The 16,807-nt window shown below is 38.0% G+C and overlaps 1 protein-coding gene across 1 annotated transcript in view; it reads left to right on the forward strand.

The window, feature by feature from the left end:
• Positions 1-16,807, forward strand: part of CWH43 (cell wall biogenesis 43 C-terminal homolog) — a 53,643-nt gene that overhangs the window by 26,689 nt on the left and 10,147 nt on the right. Inside the window, 4 exon segments of the mRNA XM_043972255.1 lie at positions 3,166-3,238; positions 5,434-5,529; positions 7,135-7,293; positions 12,451-12,594. Coding sequence (XP_043828190.1) covers positions 3,166-3,238; positions 5,434-5,529; positions 7,135-7,293; positions 12,451-12,594 — 472 coding nt within the window.

The following is a 16,807-nucleotide window of genomic DNA, read 5'->3' on the forward strand; positions in this document are numbered from 1 at the left end:
AAAGGAAACAGTCCTTTCCCTCCAGAAGTTTATATTCCCCTGTAATGAGTGTATGAAGCAGGCCTGGAAATATGTGAAGGGGAATATAAAACAAGGCTGGCATTGAAAGCCAGATTAGGAAACAATTTTTAACATGCCGGAACCCTGAAGGTTGTTGATGAAAGGAAATGGTCAGAGTTATGCTTCAGAAAGATCATTTTGGCAGCTGCAAGGTTGAATTGGAGAGGAGACATTGGAGGCAAGGAGGTCTGCTAGGAAGATAGTAGCGCAGTCCACGTGAGAGGTAATGAGGGTCTGATCTAGGTTGGTGGCTATGTGAGTAGAGAGAGATAAAGGGGGCTGATGCAAGAGATGGAGAGGTTGACTCAACAAGACTTGGCTAATTTTTGCATGTGGGGAATGAGAGAGAGGGAAGAGCCAAGGACAGCTCTGAAGTTACAAATCTGAGTGACTTGGAGGGTAGTGCTACTTTTATCAGAGATAAAGAAATTTGGAAGCATGTTGAGTTTAGGGAGGGGAAGATAATGAGTTCCGTTTTGGTCAAACTTGAGATGCTGGGGAGGCATCCAGGAAGAGTGATGATGGGAGCAGTTGGCCATACAGGACTTGAGTCCAAGAGAGAAACTAGGGCTGGATGTCTAGATTTAGCTGTCATCTTGTTAGAGCTGATTCTGGAGGAAGTGGAAGCTGATAAGTTCTTCAAGGGAGAGAAGACAATCCAGGATAGACCCCCTAGCAAACACCCAAAGAAAAGGGGGTAAGAGTTGGACAATGGCCTAGCAAGGGATCCTGGGTTCCAGTAATGACAGAAAATTTCCATATGGAATTAATGAGAAAATAAGGGGGCAGCTAGGTGGCACAGTGGATAGAGCACTGGCCCTGGATTCAGGAGGACCTGAGTTCAAATCTGGTCTCAGATACTTGACACTAGCTGTGTGACCCTGGGCAAGTCACTTAACCCCCATTGCCCTGCAAAAAGAAAGAAAGACAAAAGAAAATAAAGGAAAATAAACACTGGAACCTCTGTTTCTTTTCTGACCTCAGAAGTCTATAGCCCTTTGCAACCTAGATCCTCCTCTACAGCACACTTTTTCCTCCTCCCCACCTCCAACTATCTCGGGCTATGTCTGCAACCCCTTAGGGCGAGTGGTGTTGAGGCAAAGGGTCTCCAGAATGAAAGATGATTCCCATCTCCTGCTTAATTAGCAAAATGAGGAAACATCCGTTTCACCTGAGGGGAGGGAGTGGCTCTCTAGGGCTGTCCTGATTTGGTTTGTGTGGAAGAGCTTCCCCAGCTAGTGAAACTGATGCTAAGGACCTCGAGCAGGTGTGAAGAATTGAGCAGCTAGGGATTGAAATAATGGCATTTATGTAGAGCTTTAGCGTCAGAGGATTTATGGGCAGGTATCCTGTAACTCCAATCTAGGGTCGTACCAGTGATGCAAGCCAAGGTTGAAAAACAGGGACAAGAATAAACTAAACTGGATGTAGAAGAATTTGAAATGAGAAACGATGTTTTGGTTTGTAATAGAAGTGCCAAAGTGAGATGAGGAAAGACCAGGCAGGAGTCTCGCAGCTGGAAACACCATTATTGGCACCAAATGCTCTGATGTATTAAGCAATGTTTTGAATTTTGGTCAGAAGACAAAACCAAAACACTCCACCCAGGTAGGGAGAATCTGGCTCGGCACTAATTTTATGTGTGTGTGGTTTTGTTTTTTGTTTTTTTGCGGGGCAATGGGGGCTAAGTGACTTGCCCAGGGTCACACAGCTAGTAAGTTTCAAGGGTCTGAGGTCACATTTGAACTCAGGTCCTCCTGAATCCAGGGCCAGTGCTTTATCCACTGCGCCACCTAGCTGCCCCCTTCAGCACTAATTTTTACCACCTATGGTATACTTCTTCAAGCTGCATGAGGGAAGGCCATTCTCCTCCCCACATAGCTTTAAGTCGTTCTTCAGGCTAACTAGGGATTGAGAGTGGGTGCCAAAGCCCCAGAGAAGTCCTAGTCATTCGGTTCTCAGAGTTTTCGTTCCTAGGGTGGTAAACGGGGAACAGTAACCGATATTTGAAAGACATGAATTCAGGAAATGCAAATCTATATGAGCTGGATCAATTCAGCTCTCTCCAAGAACTCCTCAGAGTGTCACAGAGGGCCTAATACTTTCTGCAATTACACTTGCCCGGGACCGAACGATCAACCAATTGATGATTATTTATTTTTATTTTTTTGCACGATGATTATTTTTTAAGTGACTACTGTATGTGGCCAGCGCTGCATTGGGCTCTGGGGATGCAAAGACAAAAAAGAAATGATAGTACATATCCAGTATGTGTATGTTGAATGAACAAAGGCCTGCATAATGGAGAGCTTGTACAAAAATAAGTTGTGAATTCTGAATTTTGAATAACTTAAACTGAAATAATCTTAAGTGAAACATGTTTCCTGATGAAGGCCTTAGTAAGCTTGGGATTTGTATAATTCACTACTACCTTACACTTGCTTTTGAACCTTTGTGTATCTGAGGTCATTTTTTTTTTTTGGTGGGGCAATGAGGGTTAAGTTACTTGCCCAGGGTCACATAGCGAGTAAGTGTCTAGTGTCTGGGTCATATTTGAACTCAGGTCCTCTTGAATCCAGGGCCAGTGCTTTATCCACTGAGCCACCTAGCTGCCCCAAACCTTTATGTATCTGTAATGGAAAAAAAAAAGACTCTTGTTAGCAATGAGGGCAACCACATTTTCATTTTATTTTCTAATATAGATAAAATGTTTTCACGGAGATATAACATAAACTATTTATCTAAATATAAACTGACAAAGAGGAAATCTTGTTGCAATTTCCCTCTGCATCTCTGTTTTAATAATAATATTCTTGAGAGAACTTCCTTGCATGAGTGTTCATTTCTTCTGGCTCTGGAGAGTTACAAGGCAAGCCATGTTTCCCAGAGGCCCGAATCTCATTACTGCTACATGGATTTTTACAGAATTGGAACGTGCACGCACTTCTTCCTCATCAAAATTATTCCTGAACCACTTTTGTAAAATATCATTAAGCGGTAGAATAAATTCAAGCCTATAAAGTTAACAAAACCAAACCAAATCTTCTTGCTTTAGTTTCTTTGAGTGTCAAAAGCTTTCTGCCACTACCACCCCTTTTTGTTTAGTTTTGTGGATGCTTGTTGGTGTAAGATTGCTGGTGTTAAGACACTGATATAAAATTTATGAAAAGGAATTAGGCACAGGGCTAAGTAATTTCTTTTGCTTTTTAAAAAAAGCATATTTTCACATGAATCTTACAGGTATTTAGATACAACTTTATTTTTCTTTTATCTATAGTTGGAACTGAGTCTTAGCTATCACCAAGGGTCCAGATCCCCTCTGAGTTTGTTCTTTGACTTTGGGAATATGGGGTGATAATAAAGGAAAAACTCCATTATAATACTGGTGTTTGGCAGACAAGGCTAGCACTAGCATATTGTGTTCTAAAAGAATTTTTGTACTATGTTGTTGTTTTATCTTGGAAGACATAGTTTGGCTTATTTAAGCTACATCATAAATAACAAGCCATCTTGCAATAATAATGGGGTTCTCCTGACCTTACTCCCCAGAACTGTGAAGACCACCTTGACATTCATTGATCAAAAGAGCCATGTGGCCAGTTCTTGATTATTCAGACACTGATTATCTCGAGATGATGAATTTTAGAGGTTCTTCTAGTTGTCTTCTCCATCGTGCTATCCGAAATTTGATTATGTCATCATTTTTGTCAATAGCTCCTTGAGGAAGGAAGAAAGAAAGGGCAACTCTAGTAAATACCATGTTATTTCTTATAGCTTTAGTAGAAGCATGGGATTGAAATGTCAGTAATTCCTAAAAATGAGTGAAGGCAACATCCAGAAATGTCAGCAATCTTTGTATTCCTTGAATCATATTCTGCAGCAAGAGAGTTGTGTGTTTTTATACAAGTCATTGTTTTTCTGTCGTCTGCCCATTAGTAACTCTCATTGTGGTAGTCTAATTTTCAGTTAGGAAGAAAGGGGTTTGGGGTGGTTAATATGTGTCTCTGTGTCTGTGTGCTACTTCCTTTCTTTTTCATGAAGCAAGGGAAGTAGCTCAAAAAACTGGAGCAAAGTTCATTGAACTGTTTCTTGCTGTATTAGAGTGGAAGACCTGAGTTTGAAGCCTGGTTCTAACACTTATTAGAGGCATGACCTTGGGCAAATCGATATAATCTTTTTGAACTCCCCAGTTTCCTCATCTCAAAAATGGGCACAGGGGGCAGCTAGGTGGGGCAATGGATAAAGCACAGGCCCTGGATTCAGGAGGTCCTGAGTTCAAATCTGTCCTCAGACCCTGGGCAAGTCACTTAACACTCATTGCCCTGCAAAAAAAAATGGGCACAATGGAACTTATTTATGCCTCCATTGTCGTAAATATTAAGTGCCATATAAATGAGTTATTGCCATAGTCCTCTTTTTAATGAAAATTAATTGTGGGGAATAAAGAGCAGACAACTTCATATATAAAAAAGGGACTGATCCACTATTTCTAGGACATGTCATTTGAAGTTATTTTTCCAGCTGTAGGGAAGATTATAAAGTTTACCTTCATTTGCAAAAATGATACTATCTTCCTTTCCCTCTTCCTACTTTTTTTTTCTTTTAAAAAATTTTTTCCTCTTCCTATTTTCTATTGAGTTTTGAATTACTTTTCTAATAATGGTGACAAAATTGTTCTAAACCTCACACTCTCTTATTCTCCTACCCTGTTGATTAGTGGGTGAATATTTGTGAAATTGTAGGCTAAGGTAAAAATAGCCTTTGGCTTTGCTCCTGATCCATGAGAAGATGTAATCTTGGCCCCATTACCACAACAATATTATGATGTCATGGTCATATCTGTATTTGGTCAGGCTAGAATATTCATCCTTTCTTCAGTAAACTGAGTCTTGTCTTACCCACCAATGAACCTTCCAAACAAATTTTACCTTTTTTAGACCGACTCTGTCCCACCTCTCAGCTGAATGTCAGAAGAGCCAGATGAATTTAAATATTCCTTCTTGCCTCATGAATAGACTATGTAGTGAATGTCTGGGTTTAAAAAAAAAATTAAATATGGGCACATGTCATAGGGGACTAATAGTGCTTGGCATTGTAAGCCTTTTCCTGTAACTTTAGTACATGGGAAAATGTGGAGAAAAAAGACAGAGAAGAATGCTACACTGAAATTGTTCATTCATGCTAATCATGAGTTGGGGGGGGGGGCAGCTAGGTGGCACAGTGGATAAAGCACTGGCCCTGGATTCAGGAGGACCTGAGTTCAAATTTGACTGACCTCAGACACTTGACACTTACTAGTTGTATGACCCTGGTAAAGTCACTTAACCCTCATTGCCCCGCAACAAACAAACATATTAATCATGAGTTGCCATTAAAAAAGGCACCAACCAAAGAATTCTCAGCCCTGATCTGGCCTTTCTGGTTTGCATATGACAATGAAGGTTGGCCTTATCTAGAATGATTGGCTCATTGACTCAGGTATGTTTTATTAGAATTGATGTCTGCTAATGAGTAACCATAGTTCTTCTGCTCTGGGTAGTGTCAGTTCGTAGAACTGCCATTTCTCTCAGGTCTGTGCCACCTGCTCTTCCTTCTTATATGGATGCTTTCCTTTGTCCCACATCAGCCACCTTCTTCACCTTCTGTGACTTTACAATACAGTCGTGTGTTCAGGAAAAAGACAATGTGGAAAATGTCAGATTTCTAGAGCTTTCTGACTTCCTTACTGTTACAATGTGGGCCAACTAAAGCTGTCCTGTGGAGCATCCTTTAGAGACAGAAGCAATCTCCACCCATATTTCTGAAAGTATAATGTTACATAGCTAGCATATCTTAACAATGATTCCCTAGTCATTATGGAATGCAGCCAGGTCCAATAACTTTGATAGCATCCTTGGTGTCTGAACTGGAAAAACAGAATTTAAACTCACAGTATTACTTTGATCTCACTAAGATATAATGAAATCAAGAACATCTTTACTATGCATTCAAAGTACTTCGCAATCAAATTCAGGTCAATTCAGGCCAATGCACTTAGGAATTCAGGAGTTTTGTGGTTTAATGGAAAGAGCATGTGGGTGTTCTGGTCATATGACTCAATGGAAAAAGATCACTTGGAATTTAGGAAGCTCTGATTTTGCCATTAATTCCATTGGTACCTAACTCTGTCCAATCCATAAGAGGTGCATATCAATATCTGTCTTTATACAGGTAATATAAGTGAGAGCACTTTTAGAAGAAATGTGCTTCTGTATATAAATTCAAAATATTATTATTTATTGCTTTGTACCTTTTCTAACCAAAGAGCAGTATTTGATTTTATAGTGAATTTGCATCATGAAACTACTTTTTGTGGCAATAGATGAAAGTGGCATTATATTTAAGTCTTATACATCTTAGAGTTTCTGCCTAAGCAAAAATCCATCTTCATTGGGTTTGTTTAAATTTAAGATTATTTTTATCAGTTAATCGCAAATGCTTTTAGATAAATCTATTTTGAGAGTTTTAGTGCCATTGTACAACTAATGAAAGAAAACCTCTCTATTAGTTAGAGCTGGACACTGGACAAATTTGTGGCTTTTAGATTGTGTCTGAGCATACCTGATTTCCTCATGGCTTTGATCCCTCATCAATCAAAGATTTGGGTTTTTAAAATCTCCCATCTTTATCTTATTTGAAGCAACCATTTAGGATCCTATTATGGCTGGCAACATGACTCCTTCTATGAATGGGCTATAGCCTTGCCAACCTGTGCTGTTGTCCATTTCTCAGATGTCTAGACATAGCCTTCCTTATCCTTTTGTCTCTTTCACCTGTGACCTGGTAGATTCCCATGGTGTTCAGGAAAGGTATGTCCTTTGAATCTGGGGTAAAGAAAATTTTGATCTTTTTATTTTGAAACTTAAGCTGTGCCTATAGTTTGACTATGATCTCTAAACAACAGAGACTCATTCAAAGGTTAAGTTTGTGTAACTCCATATTGTTAACTATCAGGAAACTATTTTAGAGTAGGGTTTTAAAAGTTAGAAATTGCTGTGTTAATTTGGTTTTGTATTAATATAGCTGATCACCCTCACTTTTTTCTCTATCAGGTACAGATTTTATAATAATTTTGGAGAATGATGCTTCTAAACACTCCACAGGGAACAATTGCTTAACAATGTGACTAGGGATGAAGCTGGGTTTTTATACAGGCTTTGGTGAAAGCACAAGGGATCACACTTGGGGATGAGTGTTCCTTAGGAAGGGGAATGATTAAGGGAAAATGGTGGAGGTAGTTCCTTTAGCAGTAGGAAAAGGGAAGGCATGAAAGCGGGGGGGAAAAACGTCTAGATTGCTTCATTCCACTTTTCTACCGTGGGCTTTTCTCAGTGACCCTTCTTGGGGAACCAGGAATTGTTAATGGCTAGATAATATCCTAAGTCTCTCTCTACTACATCCCTTTCCTTCTTTTCACTCTCACAGCAACTACCTTACTTAAGTCTCTTATCACCTCTTGTCCGGACTATTTTTAGAGTTTATCAATTTGTCTATCTGCTTCAGGTCTCTCTCTTTCCTAAACCATCCTCCATACAACTGCCCAAATAATCTTATTGTCACTCAGGCCTTACCATATCATACATAGCTAGGTCGTATAGTGTTGAGCTAGAAATCAGGAAGAAGAGTTTAAATTTTACTTCAGACACTTAATAGCTGTGTGACCCTGGGAGAGTTACTTAACCTTTCTCAGGTTCAGTCTTCCATTGTAAAATGGGGATAATAATAGCACCTCCCAACTGATTCATAGTGAACAGGAGAGCACTCTACACAGTAAGAGCAGTATTGTTTGATGAATAACTAAGCTATTCTCAGCAATACAATGATCCTTGGATCAATCTCAAGGGATGAAGCATACTTACCCACTGCCAGAGAAAGAACTGATATTGATTGAATACAGACTGAAGCATTCTATTTTTTCCTTTCTTTTTTTTCCTTTTATTCGAATCTTCTTGTACAAAGATGACTAATATAGAAATGTTTTACATAATTACACATGTGTAACCTATATCTAATTGCTTACTGTCTTAGGGAGGGGGAAGGGGAGGGAGTGATAGAATTTGGAACTCAAAACTTTAAATAAAAATGCTTTAAAAATAATAGGGGCAGCTAGGTGGCACAGTGGATAAAGCACTGGCCCTGGATTCAGGAGGACCTGAGTTCAAATTCGACCTCAGACACTTGGCACTTAGTAGCTGTGTGACCCTGGGCGTCTCACTAAAAAAAAAAAAGAATGTAAAAAGTAATAGCACCTCCTTCCCTGGATTGTTGTGGGGATGAAATGAGATAACATATCTAAATTGTGCTTCAAAGCCCTAAAGTGCTACATAAATGCCAGCTATTATCATTCTCCTATTCAAGAATTTCCAGTGGCTCCCAATTACTTCCAGGATAAAATAGAGACTCTTCAGTCTAGCATTTAAAGACCTCCATAATCTGAGACCCACTCACCTTTCCACACTTATTTCATAGAACAACAGCTATGCATTTTTCAGTTCAGCTAAACTAGACTACTGGCTGTTCTCCAAACTCAACATTCCATCTCTTGCTCTTTGACTTTTTACAGGTTGTTTCCCAACTCCCCCTTCCTCTAACATCCCCCTCACTTCCTGTCTGGAGTGCATATCATTCTTACTGCCAAGTCTCAAAATCCTTAACTTCTTTCAAGACTCAACCCAATTGCCACCTCCGGCTTATGGGAAGCCTTTCTTGATCTCCAAGGTCAATAGTGTCTCTCCTTCCAAATTATCTTGCAGCTACATACACATTGTGTCACTCCAAGTAAAAATTCCTTAAGTGAAGGGATTTTTTTTATCTTTGTCTTTCCATCCCTAGTGCCTAGCATAGTGCCTGGCACAGAGCAGTCGCTCAATGTTTGACTTTATGTTAAATTGAATAATGTACTTATTATAATGTTGATATTATAGCTTTCACACTGATGCTAACAAATATGCTTTTTGTAGTTTGCTGAGTGTTTTTGAGCATCACCTCTCATGCTTGTTCTACTATTTAGCCTGGACCAAAGAGTTCATTTGGACCACTTAGCTCTTGATCTATCTTTACTCCATTAAAAATATCCTAAAAGGAGAGGGTTTGGCTTTGCTTCTAGCAAAATAGATCATTAAAGACATTCATGTGTGTGTGTGTGTGTGTGTGTGTGTGTGTGTGTGTGTGTGTGTGTGTGTGTGTGTGTATATATATATATATATATATATATGTATCATTCTTTAATGATAAAAATGTTATTCTATGGAGGAATTTTAAAAAATGTGCTTGCATAAATATCCTCTTCTTATCTTTAGCCAAAGAACTTTCTAATCAAGCTGTAATTGAAAGATATTGTTGCCTGCTTCCCTGAAGAAACTGCTTATGGCTATGGTTATTTCAAGTGGGATCCTGGGGATCCCTTTAATGAAACTGGAGGCATTTTTTAATTATACATCTGCATGTTCAGCAATCCTGTGAGAACCGGACTATATGAATTTGTTTTGGGTTTTGCTTCTAAGAGTTAGTAGATGTAATAACTGAAGAATAGCCCTATAAAATTTCTGCTAACCTTCATCTTCTACAAAGTCTCCTTATCAAAATAAAAGTTTAATTTTTAGTAAAAATGTTTTAGAACAAAGGCTGAATAGTAAAGCTCTCTACCTGTTCCTACAGGACTGGAATTATAGTTAACTTCAGAATAGACACGCAGAGACTGATTATCCAACTGGTTTTATTATCCAAGGCTACTTCAATTTGTAACCTTTCTTTTGGACATTTCACTTCTTGCTACAATCTCCACTGAGGGTTGGAAGGGGCAGGAAGACCTGAGTTCAAATGCAGCCTCAGATACTCTTTAGCTGTGTTACCTGGGTAAGTCACTTCACCTTTGTCTGCCTCAGTTTCCTCAGTGGCAAAATGAATACAACAATAGCATCTACTTCTCAGGATTGACCTAAGGATTAAATGTGATAATATTTATAAAAAACACTTCGCATAATGCCTGCCACCTCATAGGTGCTTTTTAGTTTTTTGGTTTTTTTTGTTTTTGCAGGCAATGGGGGTTAAGTGACTTGCCCAGGGTCGCACAGCTAGTAAGTGTCAAGGTTCTGAGGCCGGATTTGAACTCAGGTACTCCTGAATCCAGGGCCGGTGCTTTTAACCATAGGTGCTTTTTAAATGCTTATTACCTTCCCCTTTTCTACCTCTCAGGTTTGTTGTGATAGTTTAAGAAAAAAATAGATAATACTTGTGAAGCTCTTTGCAAACCTTAAAGTCCTGTGTAAGTGCTATTTATTGTTATTGTTATATTTCCAGTGCCTTCAGCATAGTAGGCACTTGGATTGACTAAAATTGAACGTATCTAATCTGAGTTGAGAAAAATATTGACTGTGACTTAAGTCTTCGTATCTGGGCAATTAGCACAGGATCCCTGGTGATTAACTGATAGTTCTCAAAGATTCCCTTGATTAGTAGTTTCAGGCATACAAATAAGAATTTGTCTTATTAATCAATTATCAAGCATTTATTAAGCACTTACTATGTGCCAGGCTCTATGCTAAGTGCTAGAGACACTTTTTGTAACCGTAAAATGGGAATGATAATGGCACCTCCCTTCCATGGTTGTTGCAAGGGTAAAAGGAGACAAATATTTGTAAAGCACTCATATAGTAAGTGCTATATAAATATCATTGCTATAGTTATTGTTATTATTAAAGAAAAAGTAAAACCAGTCCCTGACCTCAAGGAGCTTGCCCTCTAATTGGGAGAGACCACATGTACACTTATGTACATTTTATACAAGATACATACAAAATAGACACAAGGTAGGCACTGACCACTATGGGTAGGGGGAGGGAAGAGCCTCCTGTAGAAAGTGTCTTTTGAGCTGAGTCTTGAAAGAAGTCGGATATTCCAAGGCCCTCAAAATTTTTATCCATTTGTATTATGGAAGTGATAAGTAGTTTAAGTGTGTCTCTGTTTCTGAGAGAGGGGCTCTGGTGCAGAGAGTGAGAAGTTGGAGCATTTTTATTTAATTTTTTATATTGCCTTATTGAGAAGTTTAATAAATGACAAATAGCTGTTAAGATATTATGTTTTAAATTCCCTCTAACTCAAGTCTCAGGAGAGTTAGGGAATTAGATATAGACTGGTGCACATACTGTGTCATATATGGCTGATTTGGGTATCAATTTGCTTAACATTAGCACTTAATAAATGCTTGTTGATTCATTAATTGCTTCTGTAATAGGAGAGTTACAAAATTAAGTGATAGGAGTTAAATGGGAAAATTACTAATATAAAAATAAAGATAACAAGAAAATATTTTTTAAAAAGAAATCTATTCAGATCCTTAACTCTTTTCCTTGTTTATTTTTTATTTAGGTTTGTCTATCTCTGAATGGGGTACAATAAAGTACCCTTCCAATATACTTTTACTGTCTATTGCTCCCAATAACTCATCTAGCTTTTCCTTTAAATATTTAGGTGCTATGTCATTTGGTGCATATGTGTTAAGTATTGATATAAATTTGTTGCCTTTTGCAAAATGTAGTTTTCCTGTTTACCTTTTTGTCTATTTTTGCTGTCACCTTGTCTAAGATCATGATTGCTATGCTTCCGTTGTTGTTGTTGTTGTTGTTGTTGTTGTTGTTGTTGTTGTTGAGCTGAGGGATAATAGATTTTTCTCCACTCCTTATTTTAACTGCGTGCTTTTGTTTTCAATACATTTCTTATAAGGTAAATTATTTTAGGTAGCAAAGGAGAGACTATTCTAAAAAAAATTCTGTTTCAACAGTCATTTTGCGTTAGTGTGTATTCATGTGTGCATGCACAAACAAAGGAAAACTGATTTTCGTTTTAGAGCTTGCCTTCTATGCAGGGCAGGGCAATATAATTTTAAAGACTGAAATGATATCAGCCCAGTTATTGTGCTACATTATATGTCATCCCTGCAATATCTGATCTCTGTCATTTTATAACGGAAGGCTACTTCCATTTTTTTAACACCCCTCAAAGAGGGGTGTCTTTTAAAAAATTTGTTGCTAAACCAGTAATGCAAATTACATAGATTTTGTGTATTTTAAATGTTGTCTTTAGGGCAGCCTCCATAGCACTTATTAAAACAGAGTTGATAGCCCTTATAGTAAGTAGGAACACAGAGGGACCTGCTTAATAGCAGCATTAATGTTATAATCTGGCAGGCAAAAAGCTAATCTACAAGCTAAACAATTCCTTTACCACCTTATTGTTCTTAATTTCCTCTAATGGAATATTTCCAGTTTGATCTATCACTGGTAAAAGCATTTACTTAATTTTATCACATTGACACTGATCAAAATGTAAATATTTCTTCTTATCCCAATATAGGATTATGGCTTTGTATCCAATTGGGAAATCAGATCACCACCCTCTTCCATCCCCAGCAGGGGAGATTGCTCTAGCCATAACAATGACTATTAACCTCACCAATGGATTGGAGGATTTTGTTGTTGCTTACTTTGGGAATGATGAGTATGTATCTTTATTTTGTCCCATGTTATATAAGGAGACAAATAATTTCCATAGCACAGTGTTAAGATATTATGTTTTAAATTCCCTCTAACTCAAGTCTCAGGAGAGTTAGGGAATTAGATATAGACTGGTGCATACACTGGATCATATATGGCTGATTTGGGTATCAGTTTGCTTAACATTAGCACTTAATAAATGCTCGTTGAATCCAGAGTATTTTTTTTTAGAATCAGGATGGCTTAGTGATCTGAAGTCATTGTAGCTTCCTAGGCTTGAAGTTAGGAAGATTGAGGGTTAAAACCCACCTTTGACACTTGCTTTGTGACCCTGGGTAGCCAAGTCATTTCACCTAAATGGGCTTCAGACTACTGTCTAGGTCATAGAAGGGTTATGATCTATACAGGCAAAGCGAGCCCCCATACTAGGAGTTTTCCCATAATGACCAAATCATGGATCAACTGAATAATTTCTTTATAATGTTCTCCCCACCCACCCCAATGCTGGTAGTTTTTCATTTAAGCATATCAAAGAGACAGGCTATGCTGTATATAGTCCCTACTTTTGGTGGTGGGAGTGGGGGTGAGGGGGAATGAGCTACAATATATCCCTGGAGATCATTATAAAACAGTTCATCATAGAGCAGGTTGTACTTTCTAGTTATAATTGGGGGATTAAACATCAGGAATGAATCATAAATCCTTCAAAATAAGAATATAGCCATAAATTAGCATACTTATTTAAAATAGAGAAAATATATTTCAAGTCCTATAAAATGAACTTAATTAGGCAGCTAGGTGGTACCTAAATTAGACCTGGAGTTCAAAAGACACAAATTCAAATCTGGCCTCAGATTTAATAGCTGTGTGACTCTGGGAAGGTGAATTAATTCTGACTGTCTCAGTTTTCTCATCTAAAAAATGGGGGTAATAATAGCACCTGCCTTCCAGGATTGTTGTGAGGATTAAAAAATGAGAAATTGTAAGCCTTGAAGTATTATAGAAATGCTAGCTATTATTGTTATTTTTTTAATTTTTTTTATTATTGTTATCAACAGGATCACCATTATGCTTATTGTACACATAGATTATACATGGAACTCTGAGGTATAAAGGATACAACCAACCAACACACACACACACACACACACAAAAAATCTTGCTTTACAAATTTGACTTAAAGGTACAGTAATACAGGAAATGTTAAAGCAGCCCTTAATTCATGAACACTTTGCTTAACTCCTTAGAATTTAGGAGGGCTTTTAGGAGAATGATTCATACCTCTTTAAAAAAAAAAAAGCTTTGGGGACAGCTAGGTGGTACAGTGGATAAAGCACTGGCCTTAGATTCAGGAGGACCTGAGTTCAAATCCAGCCTCAGACACTTGATACTTACTAGCTGTGTGACCCTGGGCAAGTCACTTAACCCTCATTGCCCTGCAAAAAAAAAAAAAAAGCTTTGAAAGAACAATGTTACTAAATTGAATGATATTTAATTATAATAAAAAAGGTTAGCCCTAAGAAGTGGAAAGTGTCCTGTCTTTGGAAGCAAAGGCGAAGGGTTCAATTCCTCTCTCTAGGCTATGGTATCAGAGGACCTTGATTCAAATCTCACCCTGATGCTTGCAGGAATGATTTTTGGCAAATTGATGGACCTCAGTTTCCCTATTTCTAAGTTGAGGGGGTTAAACTATGTAGCTTTTGAGGTCCTTTCTCGATCTCCTATGATTGCCCTCTTTTCTTTGGAGAAGTAGGAGACCATGGATGTGGAATTGTTGTTAGTGTTTAAAATTTTTTTTATAAGAAAAGGCTCACTGGATTAGGGGTTGGAGGCATATGTGGAAATCAATATGATACAAAAACAAAAGGCAATAATAAAAAAGGGCCACCTAGGGAAATTTGAATTGATATCTTCTTTTTCTCTTAACTTTTCCTATATTAAATACAAGCATTCGAAGTTTTTTCTTTTCTTAAAAAAAAAGGCAGAGAAGATGGTTTAATAAGGCAGGAAATTCCCCTACAAATAAGATAAAAAGACTCCTTAAAGTGAACTTTGAATGGCATGAAATAATTAAAAGTGAGGTAAAGCAGTTGTTCACCAAAGACAACTTGGGAGGATGTCAGGGTACTGCCAAATCGACAAATAACAAGCTCTGAGGGGAAGCTGTGTAGTTGGCAGCCTCAGATTCAGAAACTTTCACCTCCCAGACAGTGTGGGGGTCAGACAGCTGATCAGGGGAACATTGTAGGGCCCTTCACCAGTGCTGGATGTTAGGCCCAGGTGTGCTGACCTGATGCATCCCAGGGTGTGACTGTGGGTGAAGAGAAGCAAGCACAAGCCTAGTGAGTATGGCTGCAGAGGGCAGGGACCCTGCTGGCTATGGCAACTTGCAAGAGAGCAGAATCCTTGGCTTTAGTTTCAAGGCAGAGATATGAGCTCAAGCTTGCTGCTGTGGGATGGGCTGCAGGGAACAAGTACCTTTATGGTGACAGCATTTCTGGGGGCCTTTGTCATGGCTCAGGGGCAAAGAGGAATACCTGAAGTCAGGTCCCAATAGAACTCAGAAAATAATAGCACAAAAAACCTCAAGCATAAGATATAATTGACCACACTTAACACAAAGTTAACATAAGAAATAAGCTGCTAAAAATAAGATAAAATAAAAATAATGAGGGGGGCGGCTAGGTGGCACAGTGGATAAAGCACCGGCCCTGGATTCAGGAGTACCTGAGTTCAAATCCGGCCTCAGACACTCGACACTTACTAGCTATGTGACCCTAGGCAAGTCACTTAACCCCCATTGCCCCACCAAAAAAAAAATGTTAAAAATAATGAGTACACAGAAGAGAAAGAACCGAACCATCAATAGCTACTATGGTGATAAAGAAGTTAAACTCAAGGGTAGCCAGATGGCACAGTGGATAAAGCACTGGCCCTGGATTCAGGAGGACCTGAGTTCAAATCCAGACTGAGACACTTGATACTTACTAGCTGTGTGACCCTGGGCAAGTCACTTAACCCTCATTCCCCTGCCCCCCCCCCCCAAATATGAGGAAACAGGTACAGAGAATTTAAATGATACATTAGAATATAAGAAGTTAAACTCAGAAGAAGATAGTGAAGTTTAAATAGTTACTTTTATCTCAAAGGGAAAAAAAAAGCAAAATAGTCACAACCCCCAAAAGAATTTTTGGAAGAGTTTAATAAGGACTTTAAAAATCAAATAAAAGAGGTTGAAGAAAACTTGGGGAAAAAATAAGAGTAATGCAGGAAAAAAAATTAAGAAAACTATGAAAAGAAATTCAACCAATTGGAAAAGGAAATCCAGAAACTTACAGAAAATAACTGCTTAAAAATTAGAATTTATAAAAAAACACACAAACAAAATTAGAATTTATCTAGGGGAAGCTAATGACTTCACAAGACACCAAGAAATAATAACACAAAATCAAAAGAAGAAAAAAATAAGAAAAGAATGTGAAATATCTTATTAGAAAAATAACTGACCTGGAGAATAGATCAAGGAGAGACAATATAAGAATTGTTGAACTACCCAAAAGTCATGATAAAAAAAAAGTCTAGACACTATACTTCGAGAGGTTATTAAGGAAAATTGCCCAGAAGCTTTAGAATGAGAGGATAAAACAGAAATAGAAAAAAATCTACCAATTCTTTGCCACGACAAAAAGAGATGCTATAAATATTTTTGTACAAATAATATCTTTTCTCTTTTTTGGAGCATCCAAATTTTTAAAAGAAAAGCTGAGTGAATTACAGATGGAAAGAGATAGCAAAACTGTAATAGTGGGGGACCCCAATCTTTCCCTTTCAGAAAGAGATAAATCTAACTAAAAAATAAATAAGAAAGAAGTCAAGAAGATGAATAGATGCTTAGATAAGCTAGATATGATAGGTATCTGGAGAGAAGTGAATAGGAATAGAAAGGAATACACCCTTTTCTCAGTGGTATATGGTACCTTTACAAAAATTGACTTTTTTAGGGCATAAAATCTTTATAGTTAAATGAAGAAAACCAGAAATATTTAATGCATCTTTTTCAGATCATAATGCAATAAAATTATATTAAGGGACCATGGGAACATGGATTAAAAGTTAATTGGACAAAAAAAAAGTAGGGGGCAGCTAGGTGGTGCAGTGGATAAAGCATTGGCCTTGGATTCAGGAGGACCTGAGTTCAAATCCAGCTTCAGACACTT

The sequence above is a fragment of the Dromiciops gliroides genome, chromosome 6 (genome assembly GCF_019393635.1).
Source record: "Dromiciops gliroides isolate mDroGli1 chromosome 6, mDroGli1.pri, whole genome shotgun sequence".
Lineage (NCBI taxonomy): Eukaryota > Metazoa > Chordata > Mammalia > Microbiotheria > Microbiotheriidae > Dromiciops > Dromiciops gliroides.